Raw genomic sequence first — 25572 nt, 5'->3', positions numbered from 1 at the left:
ATCAAACTGGATGTGTAAAGTATTGGTAAACACAGGCGAAGAGATTGAAAGCCTCAGGACTTGGCCTGGTCTCAGTCATGATTATAGGATGAAATTTTTAGATAGCTTTTTATGCCCCTGTCCTGAAATAAAGAGATTGTTGTAGTGTCCATGTCCAGCTGTATGTTTGTCCATACAACTCGGTTTTGCTAGCACAGTCTAATACCGTAGTTATCCATCAATGAGCCCATGCCTTATTCATGCTTACCGGTCCATCCATATCTATTGCTATTCTATAGAAATACCTAGAAATAAAAGTCCTTGTAAGCCCAACCTCTCACTTCTATTAAAGAAGTGTTGCCTTTGACCTCCTGGGCTTTTCACAGAGTAAATACAGAACACACTAGTATTGACTTTATTTGAATTAAGTACCACATGCTATGTACTTGAAAGGGTTATGGTGTAAAAATCAGTCAAAATTTCTTAACAGTTAATCACAAATGACATGACGTCTCCTACAAGGTCATGAGAGATAAAACTTTAGTGTTGGCATGCCAAGTTACCGTTACATCTTGGTCCATTTTAACTATTTCATTCATGCAAGATTTGATCTCATGGACCATTCACTTCTCTCACAGCTGTTTGTTTTCTGAATCAACCATCTTTATTTTAAATCAGATTCAAATGATCTTTGTCATCTTTATGTTTAGTTTGTTTACAGAAAATCACAATCACATGGAACACATCACTGTTGCTTTAAAGCCTGTATATACAAATGTGTCAGCACAAAAACATATTGATCTTTTCTGTCTAGCAAAGTACAATGTAGCTTGGCAACAGCGCAATTCCAATGACATTTGAGGGTTCCTTAGTCTCAAAAGTGTTTTAATATGCTGTAAGGTTTTCTTTGTAAATTAAAGCATCTGAGCCATTGATTAATAAACACTGTGGAATTGATAAGTTCAATTTACCACTAATACTGTAAAAATGATGGCCATGATCTTTGCCACATCTAGAAGATAATTAATTTTTTTCATTTTGAGAAATTAAGAGATGAAGGTTATAGAGTCAGGTTAAAGGTCAAATTAATGTTCACCCTGTTTGGCAAGTGATAGACTTTGAGATTGAGATTTTTAATCGTTCATGTATGAAGGTATGAATCCAGCTTATTGTGCTATCAAACATAAAATATTCAGTGTTATTTATTAACTGTATATTCTGAATGTGTGACAACTGCATATAGCATATAAATTTACACCTGTAATGCAGATTTTATGGAAAAATTGCATTCCTATGACTTGTTAGTCTTCTCTTAGGAATATTTTATATATCATTTTACATGGAGATATGATATAATGACATGTAACACAGTTTTACCAGTGTTCAAGAGACTTTGTGTCTCACTTCAACACAACTTTTTCCTCAACAAATGCTGACCTGGCTGTCACCTCTGACCTCAAGGCCTCTTATGTAATCATGGAGGGTCCCTTACAACATTGATAATAATCATTATCCCCTAAGGGTGGTGATTTGTGACCGTTTAACTGGATTTACTCTGATATTGATCAGATCAGATCATAAAACCAGGTCTACCCCCTGGATGATTATAGGGTTGGGTGGACACCCACAATACATCATTGACCATGGTAGGAAGTATAGGCAAACAGGAGCCTATCAGAATCACTGCTCCAAAGATATATATACACAGTTTGAAAAAGTTGCTAGATTTTCGAAAGAGAACATAGATAATATTGTGAAGGGGCAGTGGTCTGACAAATTATAGATAAGTCCTCTTGAAAGTTAAATAACCACTTTGCATGTGCTGATGTTTATTTTGAATACAAAATCAAATGTAAGTTTACATTGAATTCATAGAGTCTTTGAAACTTTATTTCTGAAAGCTTTTGATTTAGATATAAATAAACGTTTAATTTCATGATGATTTCAGATAAAAATTAAACTGACTGACTGTATGATTTCTGATTAGAAAAAATGATCTGGGGACCTGCCAAATAAAATTGTGACCAAATAGTTTCAAGGAACAATGTGTCTCTGCAAAGGAGCTCCTCAGTAGAAGAAACAATACAGGTATTTTTTTTCAATCAAAGAGAAATTTTGTGGAAGATAGTACTATAATGTCCATCATCACATCTGACCAGAAATCTCACTTTAAATTGAAAGCATATTGGAGAATTAGTTATAGGTTTTCTCTGTGAGTGACTCTTTCCCTCACAAGATGAATATCAATATTGTGATGTGTGTGAAGAATTTCATATCTGTTTACTAAACCATGTTGATTACTTGTTACATCACTACCTATTAGATCATCAGTCTATCTGTGTGTCGGGACATATCTATCCTGATGACATCACACCCTGATATAACACCCTGCACTAAAATGACCACTGGCCATTTAGTGTCTGGACTACCATTCTGGTGTAGAAGTTATGATACAGCTTGTTTATACTTCAGTCTGGTCTTTATTGACTGTTGTAAGGGCTCTCTAATTAGACTTTGGAGTCGAGGAGATGAAAGATTTAACCTTACCAGTACAAAAGGTATGTCTGTATCACTGTAGGATTCAGCTTGAACACTTTCTGATTTTTGGCATCAGATACATTATAGAAAAGGTTGCCACGGAAAGAGTAAATTCAACAGACATATGCCCTTAAGTAGAGATGTTTTAGAGCTATGAAACTGGTATTGGCCCTGAATTTTTATGTTTGGAATTTTGTTGAGTAAGCTTGTCTGCTTTGTAGAATAGGATAGGATCCAATATCAAATGTCGACAAAGTGGAAAGCAAGGAGATTGTGTGGTAAACTTGGACGCATGACAGGATGAGAACAGGAAACACAAACAAGGTGTCTACCAAACCTAGATAGAGAGTCCAGTGTTATCAATAAAGACGTTTTCTCCACCCCTTCATACCAAGGTTGAGGAGTAGTAACGGATACACAATCAGATCTTATAGTTTAGATCTAGCCAGAAAGACTATTGGTTCTCTGGTTCAGTAATAGTTTTATCTGCGAAAGGCATTAGATTTGTTATTTCTTTAATGTTACCTGTTTAAACCCTTAAAAAGCCAGAAACCTGTGAAAAATAAGTCATTCAGTATGATTTCACTGCATGTGTACATAAAACACACTTGGTGTACATGTTACAAACTAACAATCCTGGGACCACATTATTTGAGAGCGATTTACTTGTTGTGTAATTACGACATAATCAAACCATTGAAGACTCTTTACTGGTTTAAAGATGAAACTTCTTAGGATGGGCATGTTCCCACGTACCTCAGAAAAAAAATAATGACCAAACAAGTCACTTTGTCAGCTTCAAGATTAGACATAGTTAATACCATCACAGCTAGTTTATCTGTGGGACAATTTAAACAGAAAGTTCCAACAGAAATGTAGACATCACCTTACACACAAACAAGCAACGTCAAATCCTATCAAATTTGATTTTGTTTGTATAATGTAATATTTTATCTAGAATTGTGTGGTTTCTCTATATGTAATGTTATATCTAATAGATCGTTATATGTTGTCTCTCATTTCATACTTGAACTTCCTATTTATTTTTTCATTTTTTTTTCATTTCAGGAAGAAAAGATGAGGATCCTGTTTGACAAGAACAAGGAAGATTTGAAGGAGAATGGTATAAATCTAGAAAGGGATACAGAACTTCTCATCATTGAGGACTTGCCCTCACCAATAGCAATGGAGACCTCAGACTTCAATGGTAGGTCTGATGAAACAATTTCTCCAGATCCTGACAAATCAGACAAGTCTCGCACAGACACTGGTCTGGGTACCTCTGAAGATCTGACCATACCATCCTCTCCTCTCACTGAGGATTGTGTTTCTCCATTGATGGAGGACAATGTGTTTCCTGACCTTGAGGACTCCAACACAGCCTCTCTAACTCAGGAGATTAAACCGTCCTCTGACCATGTGGATCTTGAAGATTCTAAAAACGGCACTGAGAATTCTAATTCTCAATCTAAAAACGATCTAAACAGCTCAGTGTCAAATTCAAAATTTGCTGGAGAGTTGCAAAAGTCTTCAAAAGAGTCCTCTGAAATGAACAAATGTAAAGAAGATGATGATATTAAAGAAGACTCTAGCCAATCTAATGTTTCAGCAGGCCTTCCACCAATCATGGAGGAGGTTGCATCAAATATTCCACCAGTCAAAGAGGAGATAACTCCAATCATCCCACCAATTATTGAAGAAGCTTCAGAAGATGTTCCACAAATCATAGAAGAGGTTGCTGAAAATATTTCACCAGTCACAAAGGAAATTACATCAAACATTCCACCAGTCAAAGAGGAGCTAACAAAAAATATTCCACCAATCAGTGAGGACGTTACAGATAGTATTCCACTAATCACAGAGGAGGTTGCAGCAAACATACCACCAATTGTAGATGATATTACATCAAATATTCCTGTTCAGGAGGAATTGTTTCCAGTGGTTGATATTGAGAGTAATGAAGATATTGTTCCAGGGAAATTTGACGACAGTTGCTTAGAAACGCAGGATAAGGATGGTGTAGCTGAGGTAGTCTCCTTGGTTACAAAGGAAACCAGTGTCAACACTGCTGGAGAGCATTCACACACTTCTTCATCTGTAACAACAGAGAATTCTAGTAATGACATAGTGGAGGCTAAGGATTCTCATGACATGAAGAAAAAAGAAAACCCAAATAAGCTCACCATAGACTCTGTTACCGTTAATTCAGATTCGCTTGAAAGTGTTGACCTTCCCGTGACCCCAGGGTCACAGGGGTCATGTGACCCACCAATGACTCCGAGCTCCATGGCAGCAGATTTCACAGTAAGTATTCTTTACCAACTGCATTTGAAATGTATGTCTCCTGAAACTGTAATGATTAGAAATTATGAGATGAAAATGGTAAGGCTGAAAATAAATTCCATCCATTACAGCTATGTTAATTTGACATGAATTCAATCAAAGGTCACGATGATATCAAACTGAAAGGTCATGATATCTTCACCCACTGGACACAGTGATAGAACTACTTTGGGATCTAATATAAAGAAATATTATAAATATGAAGTCATCAATATAACAGGGAATTTATGTCTTTCTCAAACTTTTCCCCAACTAAAAACGTACTTATTGATGAAAACTGGTGCTTAGGTATAAACTTCCTCACTACGCATTGTACATCTCGTCAACTACATTGGCTGAAGTAATTATAAGAAAAGGTTTTTTAATCAATTTGTCTGCTTTCTCTGATGACTTGATTTGATAACCTGTCAAGACAAGCATTACGTCAGTAATGGCTGACCATTGTTTGGTTGTGTGGGACGAGTTCTGACGTAGGAAAATCACACCTTTATGTAGATGTCTCATGTTAATGTTTTTCCGGTTAATCTGTGGTTTGTATGTTGTAAACAATTTGAAAAGGGAATTGAAAGGTTGTACATTAAAAAATGAAAGCTATTAATTTTCTTGTGGCCTCCTTGTAATGTAAATAACCACGGATGGCTGTTTTACTGTATGATGTTTCAGTAATTTTCTTGTCTTTTATATTCGGGGGAAATCTCAAAATGTAAAATTGAAAAAGTGCATTGAAAAGAGGGGTAATTGAAGAAGACTAACACAAAAATAGAAACAGGTTAATCAATGATGGCAGTCTTTTACTGTCAGGTGCCCTGCTATTTAGGGATTGGAGATACTTGATCTAGATAGTAACTGTATCGTCAGATCTCTATCGACCTTATCCAGACATAAAAACGTGAATGATGATAACGGATCGTTTTAACAAAAACAAAACTTTGTAAGACTTTATAGTTCTCATTTCACTAAATTTAGGTATTAGGTATATTTTGATTAAAAAAAACCCAATGTTAAGATTTTGTTATGTTTATCAATGTGAAAAATATAATGGCTGACAAAAATCCAATAAATGTGTAGAAACATTGTAGGTTTGACACTTAATTTAACATGAAAAAAAGAAAGATATTCACATAATTTTATTAAATTATGTACGTATGATGTTATAAGCAGGAAATATTTTAAGTAGAAAAGGAATCTAATGGTAACTCTTTACCAAGTAGTTATATATATGTATACAAATTTAACATGCTATTGAGGAAACTGTCTCACCAACAATCAATGCATAAGATTTACATACTTAAGTATGACTACTTTAATAGATCAATTAAACAGAAATTTTAAAAGTGTTTTATACACTTAAGGTTAGATAAATGCTAAAACTGTCATTTCTGAACATGTACATTGATTTTACAGATCAATTCAGACAGGAAATTTTAAAAGTGTTTCATACACTTAGATTAGATAAAGGCTGTCATTGCTAAATATGTACATTTTGTATTTGTTAATTAAATACATACCTAAAGTTAGTGTAAGGATCATTATCAAGTTTATCTAAAATGATCTCACATTTCAATATATTTATTGGTGATCTGAATTTTAATAAGCTTACAGTATGAATTCAGCAATAAGCCCATACTTGCTGATAAGCCCACCCACATGTATCTAAGTTTTATGAGAAATGTAAACCATTACCGGTACTATATCATTGTACTGTAATAACCCCTCCCCATCTATTGATATATATTGGTATATATATATATAATTCAATTAAGAGCAACTCTTTTAGTTGCCATAGTGTTTATATATGTATATAAACTTTCTGCATTTTACAACTATTGCCAAAGAAGCTTTAAGCGTGGGAAATGGAGGTGGGGGGAGTGGGGGGAGTTGGGGGGGGGGGGGGGGGGGGGGGGGGATATAGATACCATAATCCAAACCAAATGATCACTCTTTATCAGTATTAAGGCAGTGAAATGTAAAATATTGAAAATAAAATTTTATTTATTAGGTAATACGATAGTATGCATTAAAACATTTGTTTTTTTCTTAAGGATATATATATATATATATATATGTTATAGAATATCTAGGATATAGGACTTGATTCCACGCATATATGAAAGGAGCATTATGATTTTTTTTTTAAAACAAACTGTTGGTAACTGTGAACAAAATATGACAAGTTTTGAAAATCTCAAACAAATTGTTAACTTGTATATTATTCTGTATGTCACCTAACATGTTCTAAGTACATTTTTGACAAAAACATACCTGAAAACAATGTTTTGCCAGGTGACTTTAAATCTAAGCTGATGATATTTTGTTTCTGTCTTTTATTACATCTCATTTCTTTAGTGTTTGATGGGATGATAAAAGTTTTAAATTCCAATAAAAAATTACGACCATCCAGATCTGGAGGCAGTTATCAAAATAATGATGTATAACCCTTGTAAAATACTAGTGGCAATACACTGCTCTTTTGGTTGATCGATCAAGCGTCAGACTCGTAAGCCAGTGGTCTCGGGTTCGAATCCAAATGGAGGCATTAAAACATTAATGACCTCTGTTACTGATCTATGCGGCCATTATAGTCCAGGCATTGATTTATGTACATATTGAGATAAATACAGAACCACCACACCAGCCAGTATTAATTGAATAATGATAGAGGTTACCAGAGTTCATACACCTTTATCTACTTTGTTACCTGGCTGTGGGCTTTTACCAGCTTGTTTTACTTGCTGATGTTTGTAGGGGGCCAAAGTAGTAAATGGTTAACTCTGGTCTCCCGCCTCTAATGTATTTACTAGTCAGATAACACTCACTACTTACAAGGACATTTATTCATGTCTTTTGTGACGTTAGAAGGTACAAGATGGACAGCTGACATCAAACACATAAGACTTGAAGCATATTAATTGAAGTTTAATTTCTTGGCAGCTATGAAATGCTAAGAAGTCTAGCCAGTCATCCACATTATAATCTTGTATGTAATCCTGTATGTAAATAGTAGTCCATGTCTGCAACACCATTTATTAATTAAATCATTATTAGAAGCTTTGATATCAAAAGACATTTACCATGTACTTTGCTATGTATTATATGTATGTGGATATCAATGCCCGTCGTATTATATATACCTGATCAGTGGAGGTAAATACAGTGTGTACCTGTGGTTCACCTACGAGCCTTCGTCAGTACAGCCAGTATATATGATTACCTTGTGGTTAACGGAATTCTCTCTCAACAATTCGACTAACGTCATCTAATCACCTGCTATGATAGTAAAATACAAAACTCAAACAATAGATATATACGTTGAAGATCAGGCGGGCGAGTGTATTTAATAAGTCTGATTCAGCGGAAGTGAATAATCTTAAGACGTAAGAGGAAATAGTCAAAGAAAAGCTGGCTGTTCTAGAGTCTGAAGTGCTTTACAACTCCAATGTCAATAACAGTGAGAGGGGTTGGTCTGCATGAGTTATACAATTTGATATGTGGTCCTGCACTGATACAGACCATCTACAGGAGAGCAGACAACATGTACTGACGGGTGTTTCTCTATGATGGGATCTTTACAAACATACAAAAACTGTGAAACACTGGATTAATTAGTTAAATATTAAGTGAGTTTACTTGGAAGATATGGGAGCAATGGAACACCAGAATGATATAAAGGTAAATATTGTCAGTAGATTTAATTCTAAAATATCTTAAAAATCAAACACAACAGTAAAGAAATTTTAGTATGACACCTGTGCCAAGGGATTTCAGGCATATCTGATTTTTTAAAGGTTCATTACCTCATAGGTTAACAATTATATTTACTTACTGGAGAGTAGTAAAGAGATATCTCTACCGTGGGGATAATTATAATAAATGCAGGTAATAGAATATTTATAAAGCAGATTTAACAAAGGTACAGGAACATTTAGAGTCAGGGTCAGATGTACAGAGTTTGAAGACATAAATACAGATTATAATCATGTTACTAACAGTGACAATTATAAATTTACAGTGATATGATAGAGACTAGGGGTATTTTTATCTTCCATTTGTGATATGATCTGTTTTTATATGAAATTTAGTTAGTGGATGGGGTGGGGAGGAGGGAGGGTCTACAGAATACCCTCTAACATGGTTCAGTGTGACAGTGGAAGGGAGTCTACGGCATACCCTCTAACATAACACAGTGTGATAGTGGAAAGGGGTCTACAGCATAACCATAACGTAGTAAAGTGAGAGGAGTATGATGGGGGAGCTGTGGGAAGGGGGGTCTAAAGTATACCCTCTACCATTATACAGTGTGATGGTTGAAGTGGGTCTACTTCATACCCTCAAACGTAGTATGGGGGGGTTTGGGGTTAGGGTTGGGGGGTCTTAAGCATACTCTCTAACGCTACAAGTGTGATGGTGGAAGGGATTAACAGCATACCCTCTAATATAGCACAGTAAAAGGAATATGATGGGGGGGAGCTGTGGGGAGGAGGCGGGATTGGGTCTACAGCATACCCTCTTAACATAGTACAGTGTGATGATGGAAGGGGGTCTACAGCATACCCTTTAACATAGAACAGTGGAAGGGGGTCTACAGCATACCCTCTAACATAGAACAGTGTGATGGTGGAAGGGGGTCAACAGCATACCCTTTAACATAGAACAGTGTGATGGTGGAAGGGGGTCTACAGCATACCCTCTAACATAGAACAGTGTGATGGTGGAAGGGGGTCTACAGCATACCCTCTAACATAGTACAGTATGATAGTGAAGAAGAGATTTAGTCAGCACACCCTCTCAATAACAGTGCTGAATGGATGGAAGGGTTTTGTACCATTTATATTGTTCTAACATGCAACATACAAAATATGAAGGATATTGGTGGAGCAATATATAGATTGAATATGGTTACTATTCCAGTACTGAACTGTTGGTAGTAGTACTGTTTATTACACCAACTCTGATTGGTTCATTCTGTTAGATTTTCAGCACTGTATTATTTCTTACCTGTATTCTTCCCTGTTACCTGAACTCTTGATTGGGAATAAGTAAAGATTGGTAAAGTTACTTTTCTAGTTGTTAATTATGTAGGCTAAGCATGAGCTAAATGTATGTAAGTACTATATCTCACTGACAAGATTACATTGATGGTGACTATTATCATGTACTCGGGAATAAGAACTAATCAGGTCATTATCAGATGTAATTATGGTGATCATTGTTCTTCCAATTACATTGACTCTTTACTGAACAAAAATAAATCCAGCAATCATTTTATTATGATATAGAAATAAAGCGAGCCCCAAAAGCTTGATTAGACTTAGATTTCATATTTTTAACTTTTTATATTTGTGTGTGTAGAGATATTTGTAAGACATTACCGCAGCAGCGTTAATGTCCTGTTTAAGTATGTTTAAGCCTTCCAGGCAGTCATGCTCTTCAATTTGAGTCTGCAGTTTGAAACTGATTTATTGCATATATATGAAATTTTACAAAGAGATGAAAGCCTTATAATTATTTTTTTCTCGATGAAGAATCCTTCCGTTCTGATTTTAACTTTAAATGCTGTGTAGTTTAATGATTAATGAGATGTTGCCTGGAGCAGTTACCTAGTCACCATGGTAATGTATTTGGTCATGGTGACAGAGGTGACACCATGCTGATCAGGTCAGGTTGTTACCTGTTAAAAGTAGATCTATCAATCTAATATATCATCATCATATTACTGCTTTAGGGACACACACAGTCGGCCATACACAGTCAGTCAAACGAAACCATTCACGTGCAGTCAGTCACATGTAATTGGTCACACACAAATCCAAAGTGATGTTGGCTACCTTTTGATTATAACCTCTGTATTGGAGCGTTCATATATTCTTGGACTTAGTTGGTTAGAGTAGAGGTGGTCAGGTGGTTGAAGCGTCTGACCATCGTCATCACTATCCCGTCATCTCTGGGTTGTAGGTTCAGAGTTGGTTAGAGCAGAGGTGGTCAGGTGGTTGAAGCGTCTGACTGTCTTCATCACTAGCCCTTCATCTCTGGGTCATAGGTTCAGAGTTGGTTAGAGCAGAGGTGGTCAGGTGGTTGAAGCGTCTGACTGTCTTCATCACTAGCCCTTCATCTCTGGGTCATAGGTTCAGAGTTGGTTAGAGCAGAGGTGGTCAGGTGGTTGAAGCGTCTGACTGTCTTCATCACTAGCCCTTCATCTCTGGGTCATAGGTTCAGAGTTGGTTAGAGCAGAGGTGGTCAGGTGGTTGAAGCGTCTGACTGTCTTCATCACTAGCCCTTCATCTCTGGGTCATAGGTTCAGAGTTGGTTAGAGCAGAGGTGGTCAGGTGGTTGAAGCGTCTGACTGTCTTCATCACTAGCCCTTCATCTCTGGGTCATAGGTTCAGAGTTGGTTAGAGCAGAGGTGGTCAGGTGGTTGAAGCGTCTGACCATGTTCATCGCTAGCCCTTCATCTCTGGGTCGTAGGTTCATAGCCTACATGGGGCAGGGGATGGTTTTTCTCCGTGGCACTCTGACTTTCCTTCACCATCAATAATCTGGCACATCCTTACATGACCTAGGCCATGAATGAAACATAAAGTAACAATAGATAAATTATATGAAGATAAATAAATCTTTGACTTTGTTGAAGATTATGGCATATGATATGTACTTTGATAAGCTGATCAGAAAAGGCTTTAGGTGTTGTTATTGGCTCATCAAGAGATCTGAATTGTCAGATTTGCAGACATGAACATCGTTGAATGATGATGTTTCTGATAAGTCATTCAGAACTCTGAAACCATTAATCAGGTTACATATCAAATGAATCTGTAAAAATATTACTGAAGCAAATAAATGTTCTCTTGTGAAAACTGGGGTGTGGATTTGATATGATTATGAACATCAATGGCCTGACAAGTCTTGACATTTAAAATTCATGTATACAATTTATGGCAAGGGAAACTGGAGTTATTTTCAGACATGAATTATATGAAGACATTAAGTAGTGATGGTGAGAGAGTAAGGTTATACTAATGACTGGAGTACAAAAGGTGGTGTTTATTTACCAGGGTCATTGTTTATGACCTTAAGAAGGATTTATGATACATAGGTCAGGACCTCCTTATCCATGCTTTACATTTATCCAATTATAGTTTGTACCTAAATACCTCATGGTAAATATTGTGGCTAATCTTAATGTAGTAAGTATCATGATGTTTTCTTGTTTACTGAGCTATCAAATATTTTGGGAGCATGTATAGGTGCTGATCAAGAGGCAGAAATTTTGTCTTCTTGTAACAGTGGCATCAGGAGTTGTTCTCATGGCTTTTCAGAGACTCCATTTGGCTTTGCAGGTAATGAATCCACAAATTAGATTGTAGTGGAAAGAGTTCAGATCAACAAGTTTCCAACCATTCACAGCTTATTGGCAGAAATGTATTATTGACAAAGATTTAAGCAATGACTACATTCTTTCTTGGTATAGTTTTATTAAATACTAAATTTTAAACGGCTCTCAAAAGAGAACAGTTATCATACAGTAGAGTTTTGGTAATGTCCAACGGTTAAACACTGATCAAATGAAAGAAACAGTTACCATAAGGGCAAAGTAATCATCTCCTATACTGCAAAAGGGAGATTAACTTATAAATGTAGTAATACAAATTTCTTTCATCGTCTCACCTGTTGGTCCGAAGTGAAGGTATTAGAAACGTTAACATGCTCTACTCTACCTTTAATGCCAGATTATATTGCATATCCTATTGAGAGATTCCACCTGGATTTGTGTGGAATCTCCGAGAAGTTTAGAGGTTATATTCAACTAAGTTCATTAAAGCTATGATGTTTCACATGGAATTTTGCACACAAGTATACTTGTATAATAATGTAATACACTTGTCTTCTTAATATTTTTTTTCATTTTCCACGTTGACCTCTATTACCCCAAGTTCATAAGGTGACAGAAACTTTATGTAAACCTATGTTTAAGGTTTGGCAGATTGAAAACAAATACTGTTGTTGCTTCTGTGTACAGATCAAAGAACATCTGGTGTCTATACCTGTAATAGAGATATTTAATATGTACCTGTTTTTTAATATGTACAGGTAAAAATAAGGGCTCATCATCAAAAACAAACAAAAAACTTTAAACAGAAAATACCTGACCAGTTTATAAGCCTTTATATATAAACTGGTCTATTTCCTTTTTCAGACATGTCATTTCATGTAACAGCCTTTTTGGGTAATAACTTTGAGTGCTTAAATGTTTATACCAGAGGTTGATGACCTCCTTATCCTACTTCAGGTTATAGGTCACTTTTCCCCATCAGGGTTTATGTCACCTGTCCACCCAGGTAATACATCATCAGTGATACCTGTAATAGAGATGTACCCAGGTTCTGCCATTGCATGTCCGGCTCTACATGAAGAATAGAGGTGTTTTTGTTTTCTATATCAATAATATACCTGTAACAACCATAGCCAGGACTTGGTATTGACAGATCATACAGAAGTTCAGTAGACCATACATTTAATTGTTTGATGATAAGCAGGGTATCTATTGTAAGTGACCTATGGAACAGACCCTAGTGAGCAGATCTTGTCAATGTTATTTTATAAGACTAGATTACAGTATACCTCTGTTTAATGTTAACAGCATTTAAACAGTTGCAAAATATGCAGTGCCAAACAGAGGACAAATCTGTCAGTGTTAACTGCAAGTGGTGGAGCTGATCATAAACAGCACCTATCAGTCAATGTGTATTCTGGGTGCTACTCCTCAAACAAAGCCTGCAATTCTAACTGCTAGTAAAAAGAGATGGCAGTTAACACTCTGTCAATAACCTTACTTATTGAAGTATGTTAGCAGAATGGAATTATCAACATGTGGTCTTGTTCTCATTTCTGTCAGAAAATAATTTGTAACAGAGGAAACCATGAATCTACAATTCATTGCAATATAGAATAACCATTAAATGTGTTGGAAGAATTTTTCATCAGAATTGTTAAAAAATAAATGCACTCTTCATGCGTTTTTGTTGGATCATATGTTGATGTGTCTGTAGGCCGTTATGTTGTGGCGAAATATGCATTTCCGATTTGATTGTCACAGTGGGGAATGGCTCTATACATTAGCATGACAATATGGATCCTTCAGGTCTCCTTGCCAACTCAAGTCTATTCCATTAGTCCAATGTTCCCTTTTACAAAATGGTTTTGTCAATCAGCAGAAATGTAATTATGGGAAAACATGTGTGACTAATGCCCTGTATGGTTTTTTCACTGATTTAGATTGTGATAACAAGATAGAACCCTTTATTGAAAACTGTAAATTTTTTATGTCTGGATTCTTTATGTGGTAAGAAGGAGATTCAGATCAATGGGAAAGTGAATTGATTGGAGGGGGAGAAAAAGCTAGCTCCATAAGATACTCTGAAAATTTTATTGTACTTGTGAAAATCATATTTCAGCTATTAATGCAAGACCTGAAACCTGTAGATTTTCTGTGGAAAGCCAGTGATAAAGACATTGTATAAAAGCCTAGGAAAGCAGGAAGTGATTTTGCTTTAGAACAGTTCCACTGAGGATTGTAATTGCTATCTTTAGCAACAGGCATTATTTAAAGCATGACAGTGTATTACTTAAAAAAAAAGGAAAATTCTTAGAAACCTCAGCAACTCTAGTATCTGTGTTACACAATGTCTGTACCAACCAGAAACAAGTGTATTGATTCCTGATGGTATTGATCCAGTGTCAGTAGTGATAGCAGCAGAAAAACTTTTACTGACCTAGTGAGAATTGTGGCTGCAGCAAGCACACCCACGCACAATACAGTCTATTTTTTAAACACCTGCGCACAAGTCATTCTACACCACTTCACAACCATCCAGAAAAATTGCAATTTGTTTGATTCAAACGGTAGTTAATCAAATATGCAAAATGTTGCACTATGTATGCACCATTCTGATGTATATATTTTGTATGTACCAGTCCATTAAAATGTAAAGTTATGCAACATGTGTGCACCAGCCAGACCATTTAAATATGCAGTTTGTACACTAGACCATCAATCTATTCACCATGTGTGTACCAGTCCATCAATCTATTCACAATGTGTGAACCAGTCTTATAAACTGCACCATGTATACAGTATGGATGCACCAGTCCATTAAATTATACACGTGTGTATCAGTCCATTAAATTATACACATGTGTGTACCAGGCCATCAAACTATACACATGTATGTATCAGTCCATTAAATTATACACATGTGTGTACACTAGTCCATCAAACTATACACATGTGTACCAGTCCCTCAAACTATAAACATGTGTGTACCAGTCCATTAAATTATACACATGTGTGTACCAGTCCATCAAACTATACACACACATGTGTACCAGTCCATTAAATTATACACATGTGTGTACCAGTCCATCAAACTATACACACACATGTGTACCAGTCCATTAAATTATACACATGTGTGTACCGGTCCATCAAATTATACACATGTTTGTACCAGTCCATTAAATTATACACATGTGTGTACCAGTCCATCAAACTATACACACACATGTGTACCAGTCCATTAAATTATACACATGTGTGTACCGGTCCATCAAATTATACACATGTTTGTACCAGTCCATTAAATTATACACATGTGTGTACCAGTCCATCAAATTATACACATGTGTGTACCAGTCCATCAAACTATACAACAGGGATGCCCTAGTCTAACCGACTACGTACCATGTACATTTTATATATATATATATATATATATATATATATATACGTTTTCCACTTCTGCATCATGCAGTGACAGGACCATTACTTACTAATTATTTTTTATATATAACAAATTGATCATAAATATAAAGATGTTTGGTTTTACTGAAGTAGAAATACAACAAGAAAGACAACTGTGTATATGACTATCCTTAGGCAATCGTTCTATGCTTGTAATTTTCTCTTTCATGGAGGATTGATTTGACCTCATTTTTGACCCAACAAAAGTTACTTGATAAGGATGACCTACCTGGTTTGTAGCAATGACCTTTGTCACAATAATTATAGATACAGATACCTGACAAACAAACCAGTCTATTTTTCTTGACACCAAGCAATCAATCAGTGAATGAAAAACATGTTTCTAGATCACTTAAAAAATATCCCGGGGCACAGTACATTCTTTGTGACTATCAGATTTCACTGTCAGGGTGACCTCTAAATCTCTTCAAGTTTTCATTTTTAGCACAAAACTTTGTCCTTTGTTTCATTCACTATCAAGCAGGATTGATTTCTTTGTGAATGTAAACTAAGGAAGAAGTGCAAAAGGTCTGCTCAGTTATAGGTTCCTGAGAAGCTACAAAAGGTCAGATTTGCTCTCTCCATAGGCCACAGAATGCCTGCCCGATTTGCACTTTCAATAGGCTACAAAAGGCCTGCTCAATTTGCACTCTCTGAAGGCCATAAAACGCCTGCTCAATTTGCACTCTCTGAAGGCTATATAAAACGCCTGCTCAATTTGCACTCTGTGAAGGCTATATAAAACGCCTGCTCAATTTGCACTCTCTGAAGGCTATATAAAACACCTGCTCAATTTGCACTCTCTGAAGGCTATATAAAACACCTGCTCAATTTGCACTCTCTGAAGGCTATATAAAACGCCTGCTCAATTTGCACTCTCTGAAGGCTATATAAAACACCTGCTCAATTTGCACTCTCTGAAGGCTATATAAAACACCTGCTCAATTTGTAAAGGCTATATAAAATGCAATTTGCTCTCTATATAAAACACCTGCTCAAGGCTATATAAAACACCTGCTTAATTTGCACTCTCTGAAGGCTATATAAAATGCCTGCTCAATTTGCACTCTCTGAAGGCTATATAAAAGGCCTGCTCAATTTGCACTCTCTGAAGGTCACAAAAGGCCTGCTCAATTTGCACTCTCTGAAGGTCACAAAAGGCCTGCTCAATTTGCACTCTCTAGAAGACACAAAAGGCTTGCTTGATTTGCTTCAAAAGGTCTGCCCAACTTGCACTTTCCATAAGCCACAAAAAGCATGCTCAGTTTGTACTTTAGGTCACAAAAGACCTGCTGATTTTGTGCTTTCCAGAGGCCACATGTTTTTTGCATTGAATATGGGCCATAAAAGGTGTGCTTAATTGACACTCTTCTGAGGATATGAAATGCCTACATGATTTTCATTTACCAATGACTAAAAAAAAGGTCTTGCTATTTCGAACTCGTATATTGAGCTAACCAGAGGCCTAAAAAGCCCTGAATAATGTATTGATCAGGGACATACAAAACTACCTTAATTAACATTGACCAGGGGACACAAAGGATGGCTTGCATTGTGCTGACCAGAGGCCTGCTCAATAACATGGAATGCATTTCTATTTTCAAACATTTCTGTATATTTGTAATTGTTATGGTATGGATACTCTTCGTTAATGATAATTGTTCATGGTATTTGGAAGTCAGATTTATTCATTAAAGTCAGCCTGAAGGTGTCTGGAATATATTTCACTACATTTGTAAATTTACTCATAAAGAAATATGGAAATGTTGCTTTCCAAGAAAAAATTCTGTCTAATTTACACAGTTTCTTGTTTTTTGTGATTTAGTAATGTAACATTCAGTTATATGTAGTAAAGGGTGTGGCTACAAGTCTTCCTCATAATTTAAATTGGAAGGAAGCACCATGCAGTCTTAGTGTCAGTAGGGTTGAGTGTCTTATCATCAATTTACCTGTCTCTGACTCACCTTTACCTAGCAACAATTGTAATATTATATGCAACTTTACAAAGTCTTAAAAAAAAACCAAAATACCATCATTTTATTGGCGTTTTAGACTTAGTCTGTGTTTACTGATTAATGGTAGGCTAAAACTGGATATTCTGTTATTTTTTTAACCGTTAATATATGTGTACAAGTGATATTGAGTGCATTTCTTTTCAGTTTAGGAAACCTCCATTGAATATTGATTGCTAATGGATGAGCACCTGGATATGGGTTAGTGGGATGGGCTAGTTATCTTTGGGGATGAATGTTTTACTTATACTGTTATTAAGATGCTTAGATTCTGTGCTTTACACAGAAATGCTTATAATGAAAATTTGAACCCCCCCCCACCCACCCTCCATCTTTTCCTGCTTCCCCATACATGACATAAGTGCATGAATTATGACTTAACATTAACCTTTGACCTCAGATGACCTTGTTACAGAATGACAGGTAACAGAAGAATCAGCCATACATTGCTAGCTGACAGAACTATAAGTAGGTGTTAGGTGATGACAGCTTTTATCTTCAGGTCTGAATCTTCTTGTCTCAAAATAGCCACATATAGACTCTCTACTTCATAGATGGGTCCGTTAGTCCTGACTACACTGCTCATGTACAGAAATGTACTTAACTGTAAAGCAAAGACAAAGTAACTGAGAAGGCGGTCCACTCTACCTACAGGTACAGTTGCCATACACTTTACCTAAGGTCATAGTGACTGGTGGAGTTGTCATACACTTGACCTGATGTGAAAGTGACCTGTAGAGTTACCTCACATCATAATGACAAGTACAATTGTCATACACACTACCTAATGTCATGGTAATAGTTGAGTTGTCATACACTCTACCTGACATGGCGACTGGTACAGTTGTCATACACACTACCTAATGTCATGGTAATAGTTGAGTTGTCATACACTCTACCTGACATGGTGACTGGTAAAGTTGTCATACACACTACCTGACATGGCGACTGGTACAGTTGTCATACACACTACCTAATGTCATGGTAATAGTTGAGTTGTCATACACTCTACCTGACATGGTGACTGGTAAAGTTGTCATACACTACCTGAACTTATGATGTAGGTATAGCTTTGTTCTATTTAATCTACAACCATATCTCAGTCTAAACAGAAGGAATGATGAGTTACAATGTCACCTGTATCGATGGTCACTGCCATTTTGACCTCCTTTGGTGACAGTATATAGTCATTTATATAACCAGGGCTACCTGAACTTTCAGAAGTTATCAGCAGTTTTGTGGGAGGGTGGTGCTGGAGGGAAAAGAAAGGTATATATGGACGATTATAGCAAACTACATAAATTCCATCAATAATTATACATTAGTTTATATATATATACTACACCATAGACCACAGGTCATAACAATAATAGTCCAATGATTAATGATATTTAATAAAGGCTCCAGAGTTCTTGTCAGATGGACAGAATGACACCATTTCAGACAGTTGTCTGCTAAATAAGGGCAAAGATTAATGCAAGGGTTGACATTTGTCTTATAACTTTAATGTATTGCTGAACTCTAGTCTGTACTGTGATAGTGCTGATGGATGTTTGTGGAAGGTCATATCTCCAGTAGGTGTGGTGTGTCTCAAGTGTTGTCCTTTGGGCCTTGAAAGTTAATCATGACAATGTTTACGTTGATGTTGAAAGAATGTCTCTTATTTGATGTTTTGATCATCTAATGTGATGCTACATAATCCCTTAAACCACTGTTAATGCTTTGTTCACCAGATACTTTCTGTAATGACTAATAGTGTTAATTTTCTCCCTTACAGTAAGTATAATCAATTAATGGTATTGCCTGTCCATGGACTTCCATAAACCTCGCCTCCTCATCGTAGTAACTATTTTCCATAGTCAGTTTGTTTTATGTAGATTTAATAGTAAACATTAAACAACACAAATAAATTAAAGATGAAATGTAACCAGAGGTTCAGATATGTGCTCCTAATTTATCTTATATCATATCTCTTACTTATGTACACCTTGATTTGATCTCCTTTACCTTATCAGGCTGTTTTCTAGCTCTACACTTCCTGGTTCGATATTTTCTTCTTGTCTACTATATAATGTATTGGTATAGATCAAGAGTCCCAATGATCCAGATCAATCATTGTCTTTGGAAAGTGCTAAAGGCCATTTATCATCTGAGTTATTTCTTCACTAGTATTTTGTTTCAAGTCCAGGACAGGATGTTTCCTGTCTGTTAAGTTGGGAAACAGACAATTACCTTAATTAAATATCATTGACAGCAATCCTTCTCCCTATTGCTGATAAAATGTCCCTAAGGTAATCTAATGATGATTTTATGTCAGATTTCTACAAGACTGGAGGAATTGCGTATATATTCACAAAATATATTGTGGATATGTTCTTTCCGTCTTTTTCAGGTTGATTAAATTTTTACCTGTACTTGTCTAATTAGTAATAAAACCTACGAGATTGTAGGCAACACCCCAATTCTTAAGTGTTAAACTAGACATTTACTTCTTTAACATTGGCCTACTTCCTGGTCATGTCAACATAAAACGTTATCGTACAGATGATAGGACCAGGTTTCAGGGATCAAAGTGAATCTGTCAAACATTCACCTATCATTCATTACAAAAATTATTTGAACTGTTTGAGTTCTGTTTATAGTTTCACTTTAGAGTCATGTTGCATTCCAAATATGGAATCTGTTTGATCACATTTTGTTTTGGTGAAAGTATTTGTCTTCAGCAAATTAATTTAGCGGGTAGTACTGCAAAAATTTAATTAAGAAAGAAAATGTTTACTGGTACATTTTGTCACTTATAGAAAATTAAAAAGAAAAAAAATCAAAGATTGCAACAGTGTTGATCTTGTGTTTGTACAAGAAGTTCTATATGAAAGACAGTATGTTATTTTTTTTCCATATGTCTGACATAACACTTCATGTATTAGTCTTGTTGAGGTTTTAAGACACAACTGTGTTGATAGGATGTTGTTCAATGGATTGAATTTTATCTCACTTTTAATCTAGACATGCAAGTTAGTATAATTTTAAAAATGTGCATTGTATATCATCTTTAATGTCAAATCTGTCTTCAAACAAAAATGGTCACCATGAAAGTATCTTTCAAGATTGGTAACCCAGGGGAGCAAATGAATTTGAATATTAGTAAAATATTCCTAACTCATTTACCCACAATATACAAACCTACTAGAGATTCCAAGTATGGGACCACTTTTAAATACTGGCCATGATACTTATTTTGAATTGAGCTAACCTGTAATAAGATGCTACTATGTTGACTGATTTGCCTAGGTGGTCCTACAACACAGGTCTGACTGTATAATCACCATTTATACCTTACTGAATCATACTGAGTAAATCTGTTCCGGTCTCTTCACCATCGCCTCAACTCTGATATGGTATTATATGTATCAGGTATTCTGTGGTGCATAAGGCTTAATGTTGTTATATTATGCAGCAGGTGGTATTTGTATCATTGTCACTGTTGTCACCATTCAGAATGGTGCAGCCTACTAAAGATTGTAATTATCATAAAACTACCTAATAAAGATGTTTATGATACTGATAGATATTAAATGTGCTTTTACGACATTTCGTAGGATTGTGATAAGTTGATTTTTAAAAAGATTAACAAGTTTTTTCCGACTTAAATCACTGTTGTTGGCCTGGATGGAAGCCTGCGGAGGTCATTATGGGGGAGGAAACTGGGGAACCCCAAATAAACCAACATGGTCAGGCAGGCGACCCTGTATCTTTTCTCATTAATCGAACCCTGGAAGCCTAATTAAAGGCGAGTGCATTACCAATGAGCTACTTGAACACCCAGTTAGTCTGCTAGTTGTTTTGTCTGAGAATTCTGTATTTCCTGATGTTTTATTTGTTTCAAATTCACTGATTTTATCACTAAAACTACAAACATTTTCATTCTTTTTTTATTTCAAATAATATTCAAGACTGGAAATAAGATTGTACTTCATTTAATATCTACATTGAACTCGTTTTTTTCTTCTTGATGCACCATGATGTATAACTGACAGACACATGTTAACAGCAAAACTAGCAGCAATCTATCCTGAGGTGCCACAATATGTTCACTCTTTATGATAAAATATCTGAAGACAATTCCAGGCAATGGCTGTTGAATGATTTGTAATTTTTGTGCAGTTTAATGCCATTGCACTAGACTGACTTTTGCTGTGTCTGGATAGAGTGTCAATTCAATAAGCACAACTTTCCAGTTTGTTCATGCATGAATGAATGCTCTGTCTGCACCTTCCCTCGTGTGGGATGGACTTTGACCTTTCCAATGTGATTTGCCATGTGTTGTATTTCCAATAGTGTATCTGGTAATGAAGTTAATTGTATTTTTACAAATGTTTTGTTGGCACTCCTTACTGACACACCTGAGATGGTAGAAGAGTTACATAACATTAATAAGAATGCATCTTATTTCTTGCTAAATATGGAGTTAGTGCCCTTAGTTTAATGTACATATATATATATATATCTATGACATTTTGACAGACTGGATCACCTTAAAACCTCAGATTTTGCAGTCGAGGTATTGTTTAAAGTTTTGTATAGAAATAGGATGTTGCAACCACTTTACAGAGTTACAACCCTTTGTAGCACTGGGATTGTGTATTGTATAAAATACTCTGCCTTGTTGCTGTTACAAGTTGTTTTTCAGTGTGCAGATATGTGACATACCAGATAAAAGATAAACAACATTTGGACATTTTTACATGAACTTAAACTCACATTATACCTCATCATGAATATAAATTCCTATGTAGTAGAAATTGAGCTTAAGCTTTGAAATATCAGACTTGACCCTTGGGTTTTCATCTTGGAGTGCAAGTGTTGAATTTGGCACATGCATGTTAGTTAACAAGGAAAAGCATGTTTGTTATCAGCCATGGTTTCTTTGATGTCGGCTGTAAACCCCATATTTTATCCACAAAGCTGTGTTCTCCTAGATTAATGAAATGATCTGGTTAGAGATTAACATCATCACATCTCAGTAGGGAAGTTCAAAGGAAGAGATTTAACAATGTTGTGTAATATAATGTGCATGCTTTTACATAGATTTGCATGTTTTGAATTGATGGTTCTGGTATCAGCATTTATGTTCCACTTTCTAGATCATCTCTATTCAGTTCACTATAACTTTTCACAGGTTTTTTGGCTGTTACACAATTAGCAATGAAAAAAATCAGCCTAAATATATTGTGTTCTAGTTGAGAGGGTGTGAGGTGAGGGGTCAACCTGGGAAACATATTGGTTAATATACTGTCATGGGGGTGATGTGGTCAGTTTAGCTAGCTTCTTGGAGTTAAGATATGGAGTGAACAGTCTGGTGTTTTGGGTCCTTCTGGAGTGAGAATATTATGTGGTCAGTCTAGCTGGCATCTTGTGAGTCTTGGAGTTTGGACCTTGAATGGTTTTGGGTCCTGGAGTGTGAATGTGATGTGGTCAGTCAAGCTGGCATCTTGTGAGTCTTGGAGTTTGGACATGGAATTGTTTTGGGTCCTGGAGTGTGAATGTGATGTGGTCAGTCTAGCTTGCATCTTGTGAGTCTTGGAGTTTTGACCTTGAATGGTTTTGGGTCCTGGAGTGAGAATGTGATGTGGTCAGTCTAGCTTGCATCTTGTGAGTTTTGGAGTTAAGATATGGAGTGAACAGTCTGGTGTTTTGGGTCCTGGAGTATGATAGTGTTATAAATATTATCAGTTTGGCCAGCATCATGTTGGATATACATGTTTGATTTAGGAGTATGAAGCATATTATCACAGCATCTGTCCTGTATATCCTTGCAGATGTGTGGGTGTGAATATAGCTGTCATACGTAAGTTCAAATGACTCTGCATGTTTATATATCCTATAGGGGACTGTTAAAGAGAGTGATATATTGAGAGATTTACAATGACTATGTTTAATTAGTCACGATAAAGACACGATCCTGACTAGAGATTTTATGACATGTAAAGCTATATTCCTTCATTATGTATTTTGTACATTATTAATGTAAATGAAAACAGAACAGGAGTATTACATACACTTTCTAATTAATCTTACCCAACCAGGAAAAAAACCAATTGTAATCTTGAAAGGACAGGACCTCATATCGTGTCTTACTACTGTTAAAGGCGGATACAATTTATGGAGAATCAAATTGATTATAAGTCTCAATATATGCCTGTTCTATGATTACCTAAAGCATGCATGAGTTGATAAGTGGTGATCATTTTCTCAAGCCTGAGAAGACTCAGAGCAGGTATTATGTATGTTAATCATTATAAGGTCCCTATTATATATTCAGAACACCACTTCCTGTTTACGTACAAAGTCATAGCTAATCCTAGGTTTTGGGGTGGTTTTTTGGTAAGGTTATTGAACCTCTATGCATCTTTGAAGTACATCAATCTCTACTGATCAGTAGGTTTCATAAGGTGTTCACACATTACCTGGGAGTGGCACGAAGATAAAAGTAAAAATCAATTTATTTAAATCTTATAATCATAGATAATCAACAGGAAACATTCTGTCACATGATAAATTTCAACTACGTTATTTGATTGAGTGAGCTCCATTATCACAGTGAGAATTTTTAGTACAATTTCCTTTATTTCCTTTATAACAACCATGAATTAAAGAGCGATGTTTTTAATGTTGAAAATAATTAGCAACTGTGCCCATATTTTAAGGACAAAGACAATCCTACTTTCAATGTAGTACCTGTCTATAGAGTATAATACACTGGAGGGCAGTTATCACTAATTTAAGGCTTAAGGGACCATTTTACATTTGTAGGTGTCTGTCATTTATAACTACTTAATGGCAAAGTAACAGATCAAGGTGCCGGTTGTAATTTTGCTGAATCATAACCATGTTAACAACTACATGCTATACAGTACAGTAATTTCCGTACTTTCAGTTTGATAACAATATAAATAACGGCATCTGTTGTTTATTTATTGGATTTCTCAGTATTATGACTCTTGACAATGATAATGACAAAGTAAACATGATACCACATATAGGTTACTAAAACATATAAACGTCAGCTGTTTTGTTTCTATAATGAGGAATATTTATGAAGAGTTTTGTTATGCGGGATCAGGTGAAGATTGTCAAGGTCAGGTTTTACTATATAACATGCAAAGTCATCAGGGAGAAAAAATTTGTAAATATATAAATGTATTTTTTCTCATCTGTCTGGATTTATAAATATATAAAAATAAAGATTAAAAACACTACTTAAATATATAAAAATAAAGATTAAAAACACCAGTGTTGAGCAATAGTGTTTTTCTCTTTATCTTTATATGCTTAAGTGAAGATTAAGAATGAAACACTAATGCTTGAAATACTTGTGTTTGGATCTTTTTTTTTGTATAAATTACTTTTCATTTTCTACTACTTTGGCACACTCATACAGTTCCTATGGAATCAGAATCTTTGTTATTTTGTATATCTAATTGATTTAAACTATTATAAGTGAGATAAGATAGGAGATGAGTATTGTAGATGAGCTGTCACTTTGACTATTTCTGAAACCTTGCTGGAATTATCTAGTAATATGTAGATCTCAACCGACTCAAACAGCATGGAAGATTTATCTCCCTTGATGATCATTACAGGTTTACTTGTATCAAAAAACAATTTTGTTCTCTCTCATGGAGCCAAAGACTAAACAGGAACATGAATAATACCGAGAAGCCTTCTAATACTTTGGAGTTTAACAAAATTTCTTGTTAATAGTTTCAGTCTATAGAATTTATGTGTTTATGTTGGTATATATACGTACTAAAACTATTAGGAATTTCACAGAAACTTAAAGTAGTTTTTGTAGCCCGAGTCTACTGATACCAGTAACCTATGTTAAATGTAGCGTAAAATTAG

At 35.6% G+C, this 25572-nt stretch overlaps 1 protein-coding gene across 1 annotated transcript in view; it reads left to right on the top strand.

Annotated features, from left to right (window-relative positions):
• The window catches only part of LOC132544657 (uncharacterized protein DDB_G0284459-like), a 49456-nt gene that overhangs the window by 14217 nt on the left and 9667 nt on the right, over positions 1-25572 (top strand). Inside the window, exon 2 of the mRNA XM_060208280.1 lies at positions 3586-4821. Within this exon, the coding sequence (XP_060064263.1) occupies positions 3586-4821 (1236 nt within the window). The remainder of the gene's footprint in view (positions 1-3585; positions 4822-25572) is intronic.

This window comes from Ylistrum balloti, unplaced genomic scaffold (assembly GCF_031769215.1).
Source record: "Ylistrum balloti isolate Yb309-2 unplaced genomic scaffold, AGI_CSIRO_Ybal_v1 Utg369806, whole genome shotgun sequence".
NCBI lineage: Eukaryota > Metazoa > Mollusca > Bivalvia > Pectinida > Pectinidae > Ylistrum > Ylistrum balloti.
The sequence above is the reverse complement of the archived record's forward strand: the minus strand, read 5'-3'. Positions and strand labels throughout refer to the sequence as shown.